Source organism: Brienomyrus brachyistius, chromosome 3 (assembly GCF_023856365.1).
Source record: "Brienomyrus brachyistius isolate T26 chromosome 3, BBRACH_0.4, whole genome shotgun sequence".
Lineage (NCBI taxonomy): Eukaryota > Metazoa > Chordata > Actinopteri > Osteoglossiformes > Mormyridae > Brienomyrus > Brienomyrus brachyistius.
The window spans coordinates 35,175,418-35,195,294 of NC_064535.1; the positions used below are offsets into that span (position 1 = coordinate 35,175,418).

Here is a 19,877-nt window from a genome sequence, read left to right on the forward strand (position 1 = left end):
GACCTCATCCGGCCAGGGCGTGAATAAGGGGCTGTAGGGAACGTCCACTGATAGACTCGAGTTCTGCATGAGGAGAACAGGACCCTGGTGGACCCTGACCAGGTTTGACAGTCACTTTACGTCAAACCAATTAATGGTTCACAAGAAGCTGGTTATCTCATACCAGGACCTCTGCACACCATAGTCTGGCTTTGTGGGGAATTCAGACTCCCTGTACATGATTATAGAGTAACACCCACCTCTTACTCTCTTCTGCAGTTGAAGGTGCTGTTTGTGAGCTGATCAGTCACCGCTGTTGACCAGCGTGATGTGTGTTGACTGTCTCCAGCCCCATCATGGCCGCTGATCAGCCCTTTTCAAATCACCTGCCCTAATTATGATCACAAATGTTGCTCCGTATCTTAACTCCACTTCTCAGCAGAGTACTCGATGCCCTTTATCCCGCCCTCCTTCTGCCTCCTGCTTGGTGCCATCTGGCCCTGAAGTGAACGATCATCAGCTGGGCCCAGACAGTTGGCCTCTAGCAGCGTCTGGAGGACAGATCCCAAGCCGCCATGGTCCCAACGTGCTCATCTGCGGCGACTCCTGCTCTTGCAGCAGAATCATAATCATGGTCAAACACCGCTAGCAGTATCACCCACCATCAACCATTTCTCAAATTCTTATGTCCTGAAGACCATGTGTTCCACTGGTAACTGAAAGTTATTTTTAATGTCATCAGCATTTCATTTTTTCAGTTTGTTTTCCTTCATCTTATCCAATATCGGCTTTCGGGCCTTTTGAATATCATTGAATTCCCTTCGGACTAAATTGTCTTACTCCAAATTGTCTTACAGAGTTTCACACTGGCATCCCATCCAGGTTGTCCCGTACCTTGTGCCCCCCTCGGTGATCCTGTTTATGATACGTTGATAGATCATGACTGGATGGGAAGATGCTCTATGCTTATGAAATTTTGTGATATAAAATGAGACTTCATTGGTTTCCACAAGAGGATGCAGTGGTTCTCGAGTCTGAGGAGAGCCTGAGGACCAGCTTCTGAAGGCGGCTTTGCAGACGCAGTTCAGGCTGCTCTGCTTATGGCCTGTCTGCCAGTGATGCGCAAGTTTACCCACGCAGTCAGGGACTACAGTAGAATGTGCATGCCTATTATTCAGTAGGTGGGGGTTGATTAATTAATATTGTACATCAGGCGCTCATTAGCCCTTTGGAAAGCCCTCCCCGTCTGCATAATGAGGTCCCTCTGGTAGTGTCAGACCATTTGCCCGTATTAAGAAATGAGAAGCTGATAAGGGTCAAATGTAGCCTTGGGGAACCCTGGCAATTTGATTTTTCTCAGACTTGTCATAAGCAATAGGCGGATTCATCAGTCTTCTTTCCCACTCGGAGTCCTCGCCTCGCAGTTTCGGCTTCGGGGATGATTTTGGAAAAACCCAGCATGTGACACTCTGCAGGGCGATTAGCATGCATGGTCTGCCGCCGTTTTTGATGGGAGCCAGGTGAACGGATCAGGCCTAGTGAGTCATTTTCCTTTCGCTTCTGCTGTTCGGGGACGGTGAGGGTGGTGGAGCAGTAGCCCAGTCTTTGCTCGTGCAGCAGTGACTGCGTTTGAGCAGATCATAAGTTTGTGGCTTCGATGCTGGAGGAACTTTGCTTGAGGCCGCATATGATCCTGCTGCCGAGAGTCATGTTTGCATGTTGATAGTGGCATTCCTGTCAGCTTGGACGGAGTCTTACATCGCATAACAGCGACATCCTGTGAAGTGAGGCCTGGATGAATGGTTTCCTGTCAAGGGCACCTGACATCGTCATGTAGAAATTTCAGGCTTGTGTAGAGTTTTGATGTCCACAGTCAGAACTACAGGATAATCCTGAGGAAGCAGCTGCTCGCTGTTAGACTGGAGACACTTTTCTTCTGCTTCATCTGTTATTCTGACAGCTACTTCTACACCAATGAGACCTCAGCAAATTAAACTTTAATAGTAGATTTTGACCATGCGGGGTCCTCAAAAATTGCTTAAGAAATGATCTTTTAAGGCCTGACCGCCACGTCTGCCATTTCCATAATGCTATATTTTTGTAAAATGTTGTTCACACGTCGCGCAGCTTGGGCAAGGTGTCCTCCCGATACCTTTGCATGGCCTGGCTTGTTACTGGCACAGCATGTGAGGTTCCCTCTCTCAGGCTCCTGTTACTGTGGTAAAAATAGACGTGCCAGACTCACGAAAACAGACGCGGTGTTTTGGCACACACCTCTGCCCGTCGATGCATCGCGGTGACACCGTCAGTGCTGATGTCAGAATTCCTCAGGGGTACTGGAACTTTCTCCTCACATAAAGCATCTTAAGTGTGGCCCACATGCTGACCTCAGCTGGAATCCACCTCAGTCCCCAGCCAAGACTCCCTACGGTTTCTGGGATTCCTGCCTTCCATTTCTGAAAGGAAATTAAAACCCCAAACAGGGCTTCATTTATGATGGTGGTCTGTACCCACAATAGGGTGATGTGTGCTGTTTCATTAGTTGGCAGAAAGTTTACAAGGTGGATTGTGATGTTAAAATGTCATGGTCTGGGTTTTTGCCATTGTGGTGGAGCCCAGAACATTAGTACCCGAGGAGGATGAAAGGCGTGGTGTTGGTAGCAAGGTGTGCCTCTTTTGAAGGTCCTGTGTGCACCTCTCTGAGGGGGACCATTAGATGATGCTCTAAGTGTCAGCATCCTAAGTCTGGAGGGCAGATGTGTCCCGCTGTGCCGGGTGGGGTGTCCCACTCGGCAGTCAGACACCAGCGCAATGTCCTGCGGCCCCACAGGGCCAGTAATGACGTTGCTTGGGAGCCCAGGGGACACAGAGGAGAAGCCTGGGCCTCACACCCCCCTACTGCACCCTTAATGATCTTCAAATGTTGTGCCAGTGGACTTATGAAGCTGCAGGTGTCTGGTGAATCAAAACAGGGAACGTGGCTCTCTGGGATCCTCGCCATTGAGGAACAAGCTTCTAACTTTGGTGTAAAGTTCCTTTATAGACACTTTCGCTGGGAGGGTGGGCTGCAGTGCTTGGTGACGAGGGCCCTCATTGGTTGGTCTCACAAGTTCCTCCTCCTCCCCTCCACAGGTAAATGGCAAGGACCTCTCCAAGGCCAGCCATGAGGAGGCACTGGAAGCCTTTCGCAGCGCCAAGGACCCCATAGTGGTGCAGGTGCTGCGGAGGAGTCCTGTCGCCAGGGGCAACAGCCATCTGGTGGATGTGTGCACACAGACTGACATCACATTCGAACACATCGTAGCCTTATCCAAGATGCGGCCTGCCACGCCCCCGGTCCCGGACACCTGCCCCTTTGTCCTCTCTGACAGGTATGCGTTTCTTGCTCATCACTGTCACTTCCTCCACGTAACACAGTGCCAGTATGCCTGCACAAGGATGTGCACACCATTAATTTAATGAGGAAGTAACATGAAAATATTTAGCATGCGGTTTACTCTGTGTTATGGGCTCCACCAGCGAATGGGAATTTAGTGGATTGTTAAAGTACATAATTAAACAAAATTATACAACATCTTATGGATAATTAACTGATTTGAATGTGTCTGTTGCCTCAATTTTTGTGTCACTCATAGCCTTGTGTTTGAATTAGTTAAGCAGTTAGAGCGAGTGATTAGCTTTAATCCTATCTCTCAGTAATAAATGATCAGGGTGATATGTGAGTGCCGCAATGCTGTGCTTCACTTTCTGGTCTCTGCTGTCCAGCATTAATTTTCTTTCTAGCAGCAATTCACATCAGCATGTTAGCACTTTAGGGGCGGCATGGTAGTGCAGTGGTTAGCACTGTTGCCTCACACCTCTGGGACCCGGGTTCGAGTCTCCGCCTGGGTCACATGTGTGTGGAGTTTGTATGTTCTCCCCATGTCATCGTGGGGTTTTCTCCGGGTGCTCCGGTTTCCCCCCCAGTCCAAAGACATGCTGAGGCTGATTGGAGTTGCTAAATTGCCCATAGGAATGCATGTGAGAGTGAATGGTGTGTGAGTGTGCCCTGCGATGGGCTGGCCCCCCATCCTGGGTTGTTCCCTGCCTCGTGCCCATTGATTCCGGGATAGGCCGCGGACCCCCCGCGACCCAGTAGGATAAGCGGTTTGGAAAATGGATGGATGGATGTTAGCACTTTAGCATGTTAGCACATCAGCATATTAGCACATCAGCATGTTAGCGCATCAGCATTCTAGCATGTTAGCGCATCAGCATGTTAGCGCATCAGCATGTTAGCATGTTAGCACATCAGCATGTTAGCACTTTAGCATAGCTCATAGGAGAGATTACGGGTTTGACTGCTGTGCGGGGCCCACTACTCGGTGTGTGTGCAGGCGTCTCACACTCTCACTTTCGTTGAATTGCCTCGTCCCGCCCCTGAGCAGGAGCAGACCTACAGAGGGCCTGTTTTATGACCCTTGCCACAGAATCCTCACTTTGGTCTTCCGCTGTATCAGAGGGTCGTAAACATTAACGTCAGTTTCTGTTATCCTCTTTAGTGCACTTGCCACACCGGGTTTATCAGCCAAATGCACTTTCGCAGGAAGCAGGACTGTTATCGAGGATTAAACATCACGCTGTAAGAGTTACCACTGCAGTGACCTGTTTATCACATCACTGCCTGGCATTTATGTGTCGCCATGCTATCGGGGCTTCAGCTGAAATGTTCACCGGCCCTCGATTGAGAGAGGAGAGATTAAGTCGCGAGAGGTTTTCCTCTCTTCAGGTTCAGTTACTGATGCGTCTCTGATGGGTTGCGAGCACATTGTGTCACTGGTGTTTTTTGACGCCCTTTTTGCTCATTATGGTCTGATGCTGAGACTCAGAGACAAAAGAAGCCGCGTTCGATTGTGGTGAACGTGACACAGCTGCTCCTCCCTGTCTGAGCTCCTCCCCCTGTCCCCTGTTGCCTTGACAGCTGTCACTCACTGCAGACGATGGAACGGGAGTTTTACGAGAGCCCCGAGTTCCTCTCCAGCCTCCCTGCAGATGGCGTCAGGACAGACGCCTTCGAGTATGAGGTAAGGCCCCCCCAGGGCCCCTCCCGCCTCACCAATAACATCACCTGCCCCCGCGGGGCCTGTCCTGATTGGATGAGATGGATCCCAGATGAGAAGGGCTCATCTCCACTTCCTGGATGCTGTTGTAGTTTCTGGCCAGCTTCCATCCATCCATACATCGATCCATCTTTCCATACCTGCTTCTCCTATGCAGGGTTGTTGGGGGTTCGGAAACTACCCAACTTCTGTATTTAAGTGGCAAAGCAGCACCTGTTTTTAAGGTGAAGAGGTCACCAGTCACCAGGTCTGGAAAGCCGGTCGCATTGGCAACATTATGATCACGTGTCGCGTTCACAGCCGAGTGCGAGCTCATTAGACGATGGAGAAGGCGGGTAGCCTCCCCCCTCACGCAGTCACCTGACCAGCCAGTCCTGCGGACGAGCGGACAGAGGGGCCCGTTACCCGGGCGACGGGACAGATGGTGCTTTGGGGACCAGCAGATGCTCCTACCAGAGGCCATGACATCACACAGCGATTGACAGCAGACTGTCACTCTGTCACTTGCGGCGGCTGAGTCGTGCCCATGGGGGGGGGGGGGGGATTTGGTGGGTATCTCCCCCCCGCCTTAATTACACTGGCGAGGGTGGAACGGACCTGCAGACAGACCAGTGAAGAGGATTTACGTCCCTGGCGTTTTCCCTGGCTGAGAGTCATTGCCCCAATGCTGCAATCCCCCCCCCCCCCCTCAGAAACACCGCCATTCCGCAACATCCTGCCTCAGTCCGCTGACAGATCCCGTTATTGCTTACTTACACTTTGCGTTGCCTTGTGTCAATTCATGTTGAAGGGGTATCTCCCTACCTTATCTAAGTTCTACCCCCACTGCACCGGTTCTGTGCATTTCTGAGCCGAAAGCCACGCCTGAGGGGGCAACGGGGGGGGGGGGGGGGGCTCCCCTCATTGGCAGCTAAAGCAGACAGGTGTGTTTCCGTAGCGGTGACCTCCGTATACGCATACTGGGGTGCTGGTCGGGTCAGAACTCTGTGTTGGCTAAGCTGAGATTCATTCATTCAGGGGATGTTGGGTGATCCCCTTTGGGGGGGGGGGGGTCTCGGTACAGGAAGCAGGTGGAGCAGAGCTTAGAATACAGAATCTTCTGGACTCGCCCTGTGTTCGCCTTCTGGTGTCTTTGTTGGTTATTGTTCACAAACTCGCTTGTAAAACCGACTCACACCTTGGTAACTGTGATTAAGTATTACCTACGTCGTGGCTGAAGGCTGGTTAGGGTTATCAGTATAATATATGATATGTTATCGTGTAGCTGTGCATCCAACGTTAACCTGCGACGCCGCATGCCAGATCGTCAGAGATGCCGATCGCAGCCTCGCCATCGATTTTGGTGTCATTCTGGTTCAGGCCACGTTGTGTGTGGGTATCAACGATGTGACGGATTTTCCCATTCTGCTCGGATCTCAGGGAATGGACGTCATGCTGAAGGTAGAGCGGACCAGCCCTGGTGCACGCCGATGGTGTGACGCGGGCGGGGGCTTTATTACCTCGTCACATGTCCCCTGTGCGTGACAAGCCCCCCGAACGGCGCACTATTAAATGAAATTCCACCAGATTTATTATGTTCGCCGCGTGACGTTTCCTGGTGCACCTGTGGCCGGTCCCTTGGCGTTCCGAATGTCAAACACAGATCCTGGGAACGCCTTCTTTAATAATTTAACATTTTACAAGCAGGCCAGCATCAGCAGTGATGGGTTCGGTTGATCCGCATTCTGTTGGCTCCACGTATTGGATATTATTTCCGATAGTCTTTGAAGTCCCTGTAAAAAGAGTAAGTCGTACACTGGGCTTGGTGGGATGAGCACATCGGGGGGAGACTGACAGGCTTATTGTGCTTCAGAGCAGAGATAGGTGCCATTAGCATCATGGGGGGGGGGGCTTTCCCGGTGGGGCTTTGACGGCCGTCTTTCTGCGATGGTGGCAGGGGGCCCCTCCAGGGCACGATCGACGGGGCCCTGGAATGAGGCATGTTTGTTCCCCTTTTCCGTGTTAACCGCTTATTTACAGTCCTCCGGGCTGCTCCAGCTGGCAGGGCGGAAATGGGTTTAGTCTGCCCCCCTCCGCCCCCCCTCCGTCTGAATGAGGTTCCCCCCTCGGCTCCCTTTATCACCTGCCCCCCCTGCCCTGCCTTTCCGTCTCTTGCATTCCTCAGTCCGTCATACTCATTTTGAATCATTATTAATTGTTTTTGCAACTTTAACGGCTAACACCACTGAAAGCAGCAGAACGGGGTCACTCCCCTCTATGGGGCAAAGATGTTGCTGATATTGGGCTGGGTTGGGGCAGCCAGCAGGGACACTCCTGAGCTCCTAAAGGGAGATGAATTAAGAAGACATGCTTGATGGGGGGGGGGTGATTAATTATCTGAATCTGGACTGGGGGGCTGTGCTGCCAATCCGAACATCTAGGCGGAATGCTGCATGATGTCCTTCTGGAGAATGCCTGGCACAGGGGCGAGGATTTCAGGAACCTTCCTGGCTACTTGATAAGACCTCTGGGAGGAAGCTGGTCCATCAAGGAGACCCTGATGAATATTTAATTCACGCTGAAACTTTTCGTTAGTGGAAGAGCAGAATAAATGAGTGTTGATTAGCATAATTAGAAGCATGTTTAGAAAATAGACATTAACATTCAGGCTGTGCTGATTCAAACTCAGTTTTCCAGTGCGTCTCAAAATGTGGTTCAGCTGGTTAGTCAAATGATTCCAAAGCCTGTCAGTGACCAATCCCGTCCAGTGCTTTGTAATATGTGACCCAATGTGCTCGGGGCGGGAATCTCTCAGTGACCAATCCCGTCCAGTGTTTAGTAACATGTGACCCAATGTGTTCGGGGCGGGAATCTGTCAGTGACCAATCCCGTCCAGTGTTTAGTAACATGTGACCCAATGTGTTCGGGGCGGGAATCTGTCAGTGACCAATCCCGTCCAGTGCTTTGTAACATGTGACCCAATGTGTTCTGGGCTGGATCCACAGGAGGTGGAGCTTCGCCGACTCAACAGTCAGGAAAAGCTGGGCCTGACCTTGTGCTACAGAACGGATGACGAGGACGATGTCGGCATCTATGTCAGTGAGGTGAGCATCTAACTTTTCAGAGGGTCGGACAACCCCCCGGTCCCAGCAAGAGAGTGCTCATCACTGATTGGACAATCGATCATGGGCCCTGAACATCCCATTTAAAAGCCACACCAGGACATCAGAGGACATAAAGTCAAACACTTTATGTAATTGTTTCCAGAAGCCGGTGGGAGACTGAGAGTAAAACATGGCGTTAACCTGCTTTGGATCCTAACCTTCCATCTGCAGTTTGTCAGTGAATCTCTGGATACTGAACAGCCATAACCTTAACCACAAGTAGCCAAACTAAATACAAGACTTTTGGGACTTTGCGGTCACAGATTTTTATAAAATTAAGTTTCACCTTGTGGGGACTGATGACGTGGTGACCACAATGTCAAAATAACAGGTTTTTATCACAGTGGGGGGGACATTTGGTCTCCACAATATAATGTATATCTGACCCACATGCACGCACACACACACACACACACACACACTGACGCATGCACATGTCCCTCCCCAAGCAGACCCCTTATGCTTCACTCACATAGTTTTTAATTATGTCTGACTGACACCCCAGGGCCACCTGCTGGGCGTAAAATATCACACTGCAGACACAGCGTCCGCTTTGGGCCAGAGACACCCGCAGCCTTACTGTTAAAGCATGAGCTTAGCACCATCCTGCAGAGAGCGCCACCTTCTGCTGGCATCACGAGGACGTGCCGTCTGACAGCACCACCGACAGAGCCGCTGCGAACAGGCCTCTGACTCCCCCCCCAACAGATATTTTTAGAAGAAACGCATATTTTTTTATCATAAACGCATGTATGGGCTTGACGTCTGCTGCTGGCAGATACCATATTTTCCTGCCTCCCCATCCCCCCATGCAAGTGGTACGGCCTGAGCAGTAAGTCAGAGGAAGTGTGATTCCTACGAAATTAGACAGAAAGTTATTGAATCTGGTGGTTCAACAATATGTAGGCAAATGTGGCTCCCAGGACGGGCTGTTGATTGGTGAGTCTTCTCGGTTTAATCAACTGTGGCGTTTAATCCATCTGCACGGCCTCGCCTGCATTACACACCCCAACATGCTCACATAATGAAGGGCGATGCTGTTTTTCAATAAAGGAGAGTTATTTACAAATGGGAAAGGCGGCGAGAGATCACCGTGACGGACACGTGAACCGAACCCCAAGGCGGACTCGGAGCCCGTAGCACACATTCTGCTCCCTTCAGCCATGACTGATCAGATTCTGATGCTTTTCATTCCCAGTCCAGTTTAGCAGCTTATGTGCCCAGATCTGGTCTTCAACTGGTCAGTTAAATAGAACCTGTGTGTTTGGTAGTCTGTGACAACCAACGAGTTAGATCTGCCTCACTGCATCCCTGAGACATCACCAGTGAGCGTGCTGTGACATGCCTGTATGTGAAGTACGTATCCTCTGGGGATGATGGGAAATGTCGCTTCTTCTTGTAACTTCCAGGATTTTAGCACGTGGCAGTTTATTTAAAGATTGTTCTGTGCGTGAGGAGAGACCATCAATGAGCTGCTTGTCACTGGTTTACCGGCTGCCCGTTTAAATGAGACAGCAGGCTGAGTATTTGCTGGATTCTCTGTAATTCCCTCTCTTCCTTGTTCCAGAAATCTCTTCATTCTGGTGAATCTGTGGGTCACAGCTACTCTTTGACCAAAACATGAGGGGATCATGGGTGGTTAAGGGAGTGAAGCGTGGCTCGGCAGGTGCTGTACCTGTGATCAGAAGGTTGCTGGTTCAAATCCCAACATCAGCAGAGTGGGGTACCTGCTGAATATATAGATATAAATGTGTATGATTGGTTCCTTGTGATAATCTCTGCCCCTCTCCGAACAGGTGGGGCCCAACAGCATCGCAGCCCGGGATGGCCGCATCAGGGAGGGGGACCGAATTTTACAGGTGGGTGCCATCTTTAAGATTGGATGTCTGTATCTGAAATGGTCTCCTAGCTACAGGGCATGCATTTTTAATGGCCACATCTGCATGTTCTCACTCTGCGGCTCTGCAAGGAAGGGAGGGCTCTGTGCTTCTGAGTGAGCGCCCCCCCCTGGGCCACTCACAAGTGTCCCATTTCCTAATACGTCAGCGCTTTCTGAAAGCGGGCCCCCCAGGGCTGTGCTGAGCCCTCCGCTGCACAGGGGTGTGTTCAGGAATGCATTGGGGAGACTAGACGTTGTGGAGTATGGGGGCAGCCTCGCACTGTGGGCCCCTCGGGTACCGACGCGCTGGTGCGGTTAGCCCCGGGGGCCGGTGACAGGCAGCACTGCCAGGGGACAGGCCACTCGCTCGGGTCTGTACCTTGTGCCAGCCTCTGTTGACCCTGTGGACGGCCCTCCCTTCACTGAGGGAGGACGAAGCCATGTGACCTTTGACCATCGCGGTGTTCTTCTGTGCCACACAGGTGAACGGGCGGGACGTACGGGACAGACAGGAGGCCGTGGCCCTGCTGTCCAGTGAGGACACGCACAGTATCCTATTGCTGGTGGCCCGGCCCGAGATACAGGTGAGAACAGCACCCCCTGCAGGGCCGTCTGTCACTCACATTTACGTTTAGTATGTGCGCTAAATGCTGATTTATAGTCTTTTTTTAAAATTATGGTTAGACCTTGATTCCTGTCCTGTGAAAGTGACCCCCTAGTGTAGGCAGGGGAAGCGCCCCCCCCAGCTGGTAATCCTTCCTCATTGTTTGCGGCCCACAGCTGGAGGATGCCTGGATGGATGAGGAACACAGCCAGCTGCTGGAGGAACTGAAGATGGAGATGTTGGAGGAACGGCGGCAAGAAGAGGAGGAGGAGGAGGGCGCTCAGCGGGTGAGGGGGCGTGCAGACTTGGGGGCCATATATTCTCACAGAGCGCCTTGCAGATTGCGTGGCTCGGGGATTGCACTCCCAAAGGGAGACAATATGTCCGGGTTCCATATGGAAACCCCGCCTCCCCTGGGCACCGCGTGCCGTCACTGGTCAGGCCATTCAGTAGGTAGCCAATCAGCACTCAACGCTCACATCACCTTGCGTCCCCCAAATTAAAGCTGTGTGTAAGCAGTAATGATTCACCCGGCCCTGCATTGAGTAACTCGCCAGCCCGTTTCCGAGAATCGCAGCTCAATTAGATGGCTTAGTGGGATTGTAATGACGCCTCCCCCGGGGGGGGGTTAGTGCTGCCGCCGCCCGGCAAGCGTGACCTCATCATTGATGGCAGGCTAGCTGAGATCGCCGGAGCTGTTTCAGGAAGAAGCCCCAATTTACTCCATGGTTGTGGCCTGTAATGAAGCGTGTCCCTGTCAAATAAAGGTTACTGTTGGTTATACTCAAATCACAAAACGACGGCTAGTAGAACCATAGTAGTGAGCCAGTATCCTCACCAGCTTTTTCATAATTATGCCTCTTTTTAGCACTATGTAATTCCTCCTGTAACTGTTCTGAATGCATATGGGTGGAGGGGGGTTACAGTTCCATTTCCTTTCTGACAGGTGTGACACTAGTTTCCCTCCAAAATCATGCCTTTGCAGTTCCTTACGCACCATGCCACCTCCTGACCCAATAAGGTAATGAACGTAAGGGGAGACGATGACATCACATGGGCAGCTGAAAGGCATCTCTGGTCTTAAAGTATTTGCTTATTTCCGCTACCACCCATTCGGATCTTGTCCTAGGGCTCCCCCGGTGGCCAGGGGTGGCCCCTGCAGACGGAAAGCTTAGTGACATTCGTTGTCCGTCGTCTGAGTCTAATGGGCTTCCTGCCGGATAGTCATGTGACTCAGCGTGATACTGTCAGCTCATAAAGATCCCCATGGTCCATCTCATCTCAGCAAGGTCTGGCACGGAGTCGGGACACACGTGCACTGTATAAGGAGATAACGGCCTATCTTTCTGTGCATGTCTAATTATCTTAATTAAATTTCTGTATTTTTCGAGCGAATTAGCATACTGTAAATACCCAGATTTCAAACAATGGCTGAGAGACGTGGGAGGGAATACAGTGCATTGTCTTGCTAATTAGGGTGCCACCCGCTTGAAAGTTTAATTAGCAACTTAGGCTTAATTAACGCCTGATTATGTTCCGTATGCCGGACTTTGACGGGAATATCAGGCCGGTGGTCATGAGAGGGAGCTGCAATGCATGCTGGGCCAGAGGAGACCAGCAGCGTGTTTGCAGGTTACTTCCCGAGGACGTCCTGTGTGCTGACATACGTTTTTAATCGCAGGCCAAGCAGCCCGAAGATGACGTTGCTTCCTGCTCTGCTGGAGCGCAGGACTCAGAGAGGGGAGCTGGGGGGCGCCGCGACCTGCCAGCACTGAGCCACGCCCATAGGCTCTCGCGATGTCTGCAGGACGTGGTGAGGGAGGCCCAGGCCCTGGATGCTTTGGTCGACACACAGAGCACCGAGAGCCAGGCCTCAGAGGAGCTCCTGGAAGGCCTGGTGCCCCGGGGAGAAGAGGACCAAGAGGACGAGGAGGAGGATGAGTGCGACCACTACCAACAGCTCCTGGAGCTCAAGTGCCAGATCCGCAACAGTGGCGAGTACGACCTGTACTACAGCAGACGCAGTACCATCGGGTGCACCATGGGGGAGCCAGCGGGCATGGAGCGGGAGCTGCGTCTCCTCAACGAGGAGCTCAAGAGCATCGAACTAGAGTGCCAGAATATCATGCAGGCTCATCAGCTACGTAAGGCCCGGGACCAGGGTCGTCTGGAACGCAACCTCAAGCTGGCTAACATCAAAGAGCATCTGGAGAAGTCGGACAAGGACAGCTCGAGCGCATACAACACGGCAGAGAGCTGTCGGAGCACGCCGCTGGCAATGGATCGATCGCCAGAACATTCCCTGCAGAGGAGAGTCAGCCTCACCAACCAGAAGAACGCGCTGGCCTCAAATCACAGCCTGCAGGCGGCCCTCCTGGCCAGGGCACGCGGTCTGAAACAGGGTGGGGCGCCCCCTGCTGACGAGGAGGTTCAAGGACAGGAGAAGCCGCGTTGGAACCAGACGGCCTGCCTGTCGCCGTACCACGGCTCCCAATACCGGCATCCCAACATCCCAGCGCACGCCAGGCGGTACCAGAGCTACATGCAGCTGGTCCAACAGCGCTCGGCCGTGGAGTATGCGCAGAGCCAACTCAGCCTGGTGGGTGTGGAGCCCAAGATGGAGTGGAAGGTGAAGGTGCGGGGTGACGGCACGCGCTACATCACCAAGCGACCGGCGCGGGACCGCATCCTGCGGGAGCGGGCGCTGAAGATCCGCGAGGAGCGCAGCGGCATGACCACGGACGACGACGCTGCCAGCGAGCTCAAGATGGGCCGCTACTGGAGCAAGGAGGAGCGCAAGCAGCAGCTGGCCCGGGCCCGGGAGCAGCGGCGGCGCCGTGAGTTCATGCAGCGCAGCCGGCTGGAGTGCCTGCGGGAGGCGCCGCAGAGCGCCGGCGAGGGACGCAAGGACGTCAGCATCATCGAGCTCAGCCACAGGAAGATGATGAAGAAGCGCAACAAGAAGATCCTGGACAACTGGATGACCATCCAGGAGCTGATGACGCATGGGGCCAAGGCCCCGGATGGGGCGAAGGTGCATAACGCCTTCCTGTCCGTCACCACTGTGTGAGACGCACTCTGACGCCCCCTGGTGTTACTTACCTGCCTCGTTCAATGTGGCATTTTTATGAGAGAAGGGTATTTTTTCGTGAATGATTTTTCTAAATGGGGTTTTTCATCCGTCTTTTTGGGCAATCATGCAGTTTTTCATTCCATTGTGTCTTTTTGCCTGAGAAACGTGGTGCTTTTATAAAGACCTGGTTACTGTTTATTTCTCTGTAATGGAAGCATGTCTGAGGTGGATCTCATTGGACTCGGCCAGAGAGCTCGTCCCGCTTGTGCCGGCATTTTCCAGCCTGGTGGTCCCTGTCCCCGATTCGCTACCTCTTTTCCTGGGAACGATTTGAGACGCTCCAGCTCTGATGTCAAGGTTTTACTTACGACTCATTGTGGTGGAAATTTACATACAGTTTTCAACGGTCTCCAGCCACACGTTTGTATAAATCCCAGTGTGATTTCAAAAGGAACATTTTTGACACTCTAAAAGTTGGAATGTAAATTAATCACATATACTAACTTACCAGCATACCAGAAAATGTATTAATAAGGCATTTTGCGATTTTACAAAGCTTGCTGGTGGTCTACAAGTCAGCTAAGGAAGTATGACTTGGTATGATCGTTGCTTCTCGGAGATAGTGGAAAATCTTTTTTTTGATACAGGAGAATCTGGAGTAGATGTAGGCAGTGTTTATCTTGGGAGGCGTTGGAGTGTGCTCCCTCCACAAGAAATGAATAATTTTGTGAATAAATGAATCATTTATGCAGCAAATTTATGCAGTAAAAATGTATCTCAGTACTTCTCATGCCTGTCACAATGCCGTCGACAAAGAGGATCCCACAGCCGCCTACATCTTCTCTGAAGATTTCTGTTACGTTCCTAAGATATCTAGATTTTTTCTAGATCTACAGGATATGGAAGTAGCCTTTGTGTACAGTATGTATTGTAAATTATTCATTCTTTTGTAATAAGCCTTAAGGGAATTTCATCATGTCACTGTTTTTTATGACAAATGCCAAAATAATCTAACAGCCTTTATTTCAATATGACAACAAAATCCTGCAGGAGTCCTAACACAGTGAACGAAGCATTTTCCTTTTTTGATATTACACTGTAAACAGATTTAGTCTCCATTTATAGTACTGCATCCAGTAGCTTGTAGCCAATGTGTGGTCATTGTGAAAATGGGGTAAATGAGTGATAATTAAATTATTGTTTACCTAAATTAAACCGTTTTATTGTTTCTTTTGCACCCTTGCACATTGTTAGTCCACAACAGATAATCACAGCCTTCCGAGCAGAATCTTCCAGTTTGTCTCGTTAAGTGGAGCAGTTCAGCCGCGGAGTAATTCGGCAGCTTTTTGTAATTAGTGTAATTATGAAATCAGTAGAGACAAAGAAAGGGGGTCTGAGTACGTCCATAGAAGGAATGAAAGCCTGTTTCCCGCCAAAACACAGCCCTCGGAAGATGCTCCTCTCTGCCATTTTCCCCTCTTTCTGCAGTTACAGGTGTGCGTGAGTGTTTGTCAGGTTTGTACCCTGTTAGCAGGCCGCTTTGCCTATAAATCAGCTCCCCGCAATTCTCGCCAGAAGCTGCCTGCCTTTTTCATATTATTTTGTTCAATGAGTCTTAATCGTAGATAAGCAGAAGGGCAGTTTAATTAGAATAAGATCACGCTTGAGTGGTTCTGCCTCATTAAACTGTTTCTCCTGTGAAATCCTCCCAACCGGCTATGTTCTTGTCCGGAACCGCGTGTATCTCAGGGTCTGTTCCCGTCCGTACCCACGCATTTGAGTGTCGGGTCATTTCAATATAAAAAAACGTGAAGGTCCAGGCTTTGGAAAAGTACAATGTGTGTTAGACAGCGACACAAAGATGCACTGTAACTGTTGCTCTGTTTGCTTCTCTTCTGTGGAAGCAGCAGTATGTTTCGCGGTGACACATATGTAGTAAATGTGTAGCAATAAAGTCTTTTGGAGCCACATGAATCGCAAGAAATGTCCAACCAAAAACGAGTCGCCGGTGGACTTCACTGAAGCTCTTTGTGGTCCCTCATGAAGACAAGCGGTGAGAAAATCAGTCTTTTGACAAGCAGTAGGGGGGCAGAAGAGTCCAGCTGCATGTGAGGAGGGGTCGGTCCTGTCTGTAGCAAACCAGCCTGTTTCACTCCTGCTCACACCAGCACCCACCCACGGCACAAAACCTGTCCTCCTGCCAATTGAAATGTTTGTAAATTTCAATTGTTCCCACAAAGAGCCCATTAAAAATGTCATCTAAATGCCCCAAAGCATTATGGGTAGTTTTAATGGGCAACGTGGGCTAATTAAGTTCAGCTTGAGGCCGGTGAAAGACGGAGCCGTGGGCCAATTAAATCCCAGTAAATGGCAGCGCTGGTATTTGTCACTTCTGTCAAATGCCAGTCCTGACAGAAATGTCAAGCTGATAACACCCCCGTCTCCCCCAGCCCCGTCTGAGGGACCCGCCGATTCCTCCATTATCACTGTCCAGTGATAACCTTTAGGAATCCTCAAACAGTGGAAAACAAGACCATTCCCTTCATTACCTCGGGGAGGCGCCTACCATTTATGGATTTATTCAGGTTCTGCTTCCTTGAACCATGGAAGGAGCTGTCCATCCTGTGCCCCCCCCGTCCGTCACCTGGGGGTGTTGGCTGGACCCTGGGTGTGCAGTAACTGCGGTGATGCAGAACGTAGAAGCAGCTTCTGCTTGCCCTCACGCGGATGCTGTGATCCTGGTGCACTTTGAAGAACCAGCTGCCAATAGGCCGAAGTGCTTTTTAATGCCAGTAGCAGGAAACGTGAAACGTGTATCACCTCCCACTAGAGTTATCCATCACATTACCTGCTGATCTTTGGGGGATAGAATAATATTCATAGTTCATTTAGCTACCCAACATCCAAATCTACATGCTAAAAACTATATTTCCCATACAAATGAACTCCTTTGTCTCTTGGGCTGAGCTGGCCTGTTCACCCTCGATACACACGTACAGATTTCATCATAATCAAATCACTCGCCACTGCAACAAAATCCAGTCAAGTACTTGCTTGTTAAAAGACCTGCAGTCTCAAAGATACACGCATTTCCTTTGATTACATGAAACCCTTTCTCTAGTCGGAGGCATACATATTTTACTTCATGCTCGCATTTCGGTTTATAGTAATATTATGTCGTGATCAAAGTGGACAGTCACCTGTATAGCTCTAGATACTTCACAGTCATTGCCGCTCATACAAGTCCTTAAAGCAGTATACAGCTCATAGACCAGCTCAGACTGAGACTAACGGTTCATACAAATGAATTTTCTTTAGATCACTGGATCAAAACGTGATGAAAAAGATTTTTTTATGTTATTGTTTTATCTGCTCCAAAGAGAAAAGAAACATCATTAAATGTGGTTACAGCGATGGACTGTTTTATTGGGCTGTTGGCAGTTCGCAGAAAGCACCTCTGTCTTTAACCGAGGGTCCGCTGTCCAGCCCGACTCTGATCAGACCGGCTATGAGGAATGTCTGCCACCGACTACCAGGCAGGGGGGAAATGCGCGTCTATCCCGTGGGGGTCCCGCATAGACAGAAAGGCGTTTTAAAGCGGAGGCTGTCAGCGAGGCGATAAGGGGGGGAACAGCTGCTCTGTGCTTGGGCTTAATTGCGCTTTGATTATCCCCGATGCGGCTCGCCGGCAGAGGAGCGCTTCACTGCCAGGAGAGGAGCGCTTCACCGCCGGGAACATGTCCTCCAGCCTAACAGCAGTTTCGAAAACACAGTCCTGCTTGTATAATTACGCTTTTGGCGAAGTTAGAGCGTAAAATGTGCCATAAGTGTGTTCTGAGTTTACATAACGAGGGCTGTCAAATTTCATCAGCTGGCTGGAGTGAGATTTTCAACTTGAGGTCAAGTCTGTACACACATTTACCTGCATGTAGGTCTTATTACCTTGTAAATGTCTGTAGGGTTTGAAAACTACCCCAACGCTTTTGACGTAGCTAATTTTAAGTTTATAATAGAATAAAAGAGATTTCCTGTAAAATTTCTTGCGCCAGATGCTGGCCCCCCTCCCTTAACGCACAGCTGGTTTTCCCCCAACGCTGAGCTTTGTTTTGAAATATGAAGATGTGTATGTAAATATTTCCCTGCCTCTAAAACCAAATTACATTATGCAGCCTGCATCATACTGAAACGTGTGTGAGCAAATGATTGCTGTTCCATTGCAGGATTTCTGAAATGCTCAATATGAAAAATAATTCCACTACACCAGGATTTCAATGTATTTACTTTTATTATTAGAATTGTACGTGGAGCACATTTCAACTGTATGTTTACTCGGGTCTCTCTGCCATGTTCTAATAGTGTTATAATAGCAGGGTTTGTGCTTTGTCAGAAGCCAGCCTGTGATTGGTTGGGAGACTGCAGCGGTGGACCTTGATTGACCAGATTCAGGGCAGCTGGGGGTCGTTGGTTCCTCTCCTTTGACTGGTCACCATTAAATTAACCAGCAAGGTCATGACTCATTACTTTATACAATGGCATTTGCTGAATGAGTGTGTTTCCTCAGCTAAATTTTTTTTAATAGGCCATATCAGGTTTCTGTGGTTATAGACTATCAGTTATTTTAAAAAATACTTTTTGTATCTATGTATTATGTGTTTCACTTTAAGATCAGACCGTTCTTTCGCAGACCATGAGCTGTTCGGGTGTTTTAGTTCAAATCTCCTGCTAGGAAAGCTTAAGAAACACTATTTTTAAAAACTTTTTTATTTATTTTATTTATATTTATCTTATGTGTTATTTTGGACCCTCTGTATGGAAGTAGACATTTCCACAGACAGCCTGTAGTCTTGTGAGGTCATCTGAGGGTCAGTGTCCCTGCTGTACGATCAGCCACGATGGTCTGTTCAGGGTTTCCAGGGCTGTTTACCAGTAACCGTTTAATGGACTATGGACCTTAAGATTGCCAGGTTGAGTCTGAGGAGATCCTTACTCTTGAACCCTTGAATTCACCACTTGAAAAGCTCCAGTAAAACTATCCAGTTGTATTAATGGCTAAAGTAAAAACATCACGCAGCATCATGCATTTTGGGAAGGTTGCGGGTTCTAATCCCAGGTCCTGAGCAAAGCCCCTTCAGAGATATTGAGTTCAGGGGTTTAATACAGACATCTCAGAGGCTCCCCTCTATCCTTGGATGCCTAATATCTCGCCTTCCTGTGCGCTTCTGTTTCTCATTATTTTCTCTGTCGCCCGCGATGTTCAGGTCCTGTTTGCGGGACAGCAGAGGGTGGTGTTTAGTCAGCTGGGGTAGGGGGGAAATAAAGCAGTAATGGCGCCAGTATTGCTCTGGGGTCAGTGCGCCACACACGATGGGTGTGATCCCCATGCCTGGCAGCGTTCTGGATCATTCCGGCTTGGCCGCCTCCTTGCTCAGCGACCTTGAGCGTTACTAGTCGGTCCTGGTCCTCTGGCCTTTTCGAGCCGCTGCGGACCGTTTTGAGGTAATGGCTTGTGAAAGTAGCGTTAAGTGGCTCCATTAGCTGTAAAAATATCATAGTTAATATTAGCCTGCCAACAGGATTAGGTTTTGGGTTGATGTCAGGAGGATAAAGGCACCATCAGAGTGTAGCGGCGTGCGGAATGGATATGGCGGTTATTGGGGGATCGGCTTGCAGTCAGTTGAATATCTGTGTGGTTGGTTCATGCACATGATCTCCTTTCTTTGGGCTGATGTTTGCCTTTTTTGCCTCAACAAGCACTTCCAAAAGTAAGGAGCTCATAAAACAGCCTCCCCCAACAGAAACCTGCCCTTTGAAACTTTTGCTACCCTGTTCCTTGATATTGTTCAGCGCTCATGTACTCGGGTTGCTTGACAGGGGGAGGTGTTAGCGCCCCCCCCCCCGACCGTGCCTTGAGGTGTGTGTATGCACGAGAGAGCGATGGGCTGCTGTCCTGGTCACGTGACCATCTGCTTTATTTATATGCAAAGTGGATGTTGGATTCTTGAATTGACACCATCTGGTAAGATACCAGCGCTGCAGAAATTGCTGGTTACATAGATGACATTGCTAACATCGTGCAATATAACATCTCCTGGCATCATAA

The 19,877-nt window shown here is 50.0% G+C and overlaps 1 protein-coding gene across 1 annotated transcript in view; it reads left to right on the forward strand.

Moving 5' to 3' along the window:
• The window catches only part of LOC125738863 (PDZ domain-containing RING finger protein 4-like), a 31,176-nt gene extending 16,231 nt beyond the window's left edge, over window positions 1-14,945 (forward strand). The window contains exons 2-8 of the mRNA XM_049008330.1: window positions 3,112-3,350; window positions 4,940-5,042; window positions 8,063-8,161; window positions 10,018-10,080; window positions 10,583-10,684; window positions 10,881-10,991; window positions 12,386-14,945. Of these exons, the coding sequence (XP_048864287.1) occupies window positions 3,112-3,350; window positions 4,940-5,042; window positions 8,063-8,161; window positions 10,018-10,080; window positions 10,583-10,684; window positions 10,881-10,991; window positions 12,386-13,774 (2,106 nt within the window). The 3' untranslated portion in view covers window positions 13,775-14,945. The remainder of the gene's footprint in view (window positions 1-3,111; window positions 3,351-4,939; window positions 5,043-8,062; window positions 8,162-10,017; window positions 10,081-10,582; window positions 10,685-10,880; window positions 10,992-12,385) is intronic.
• Window positions 14,946-19,877: the final 4,932 nt, after the last annotated feature.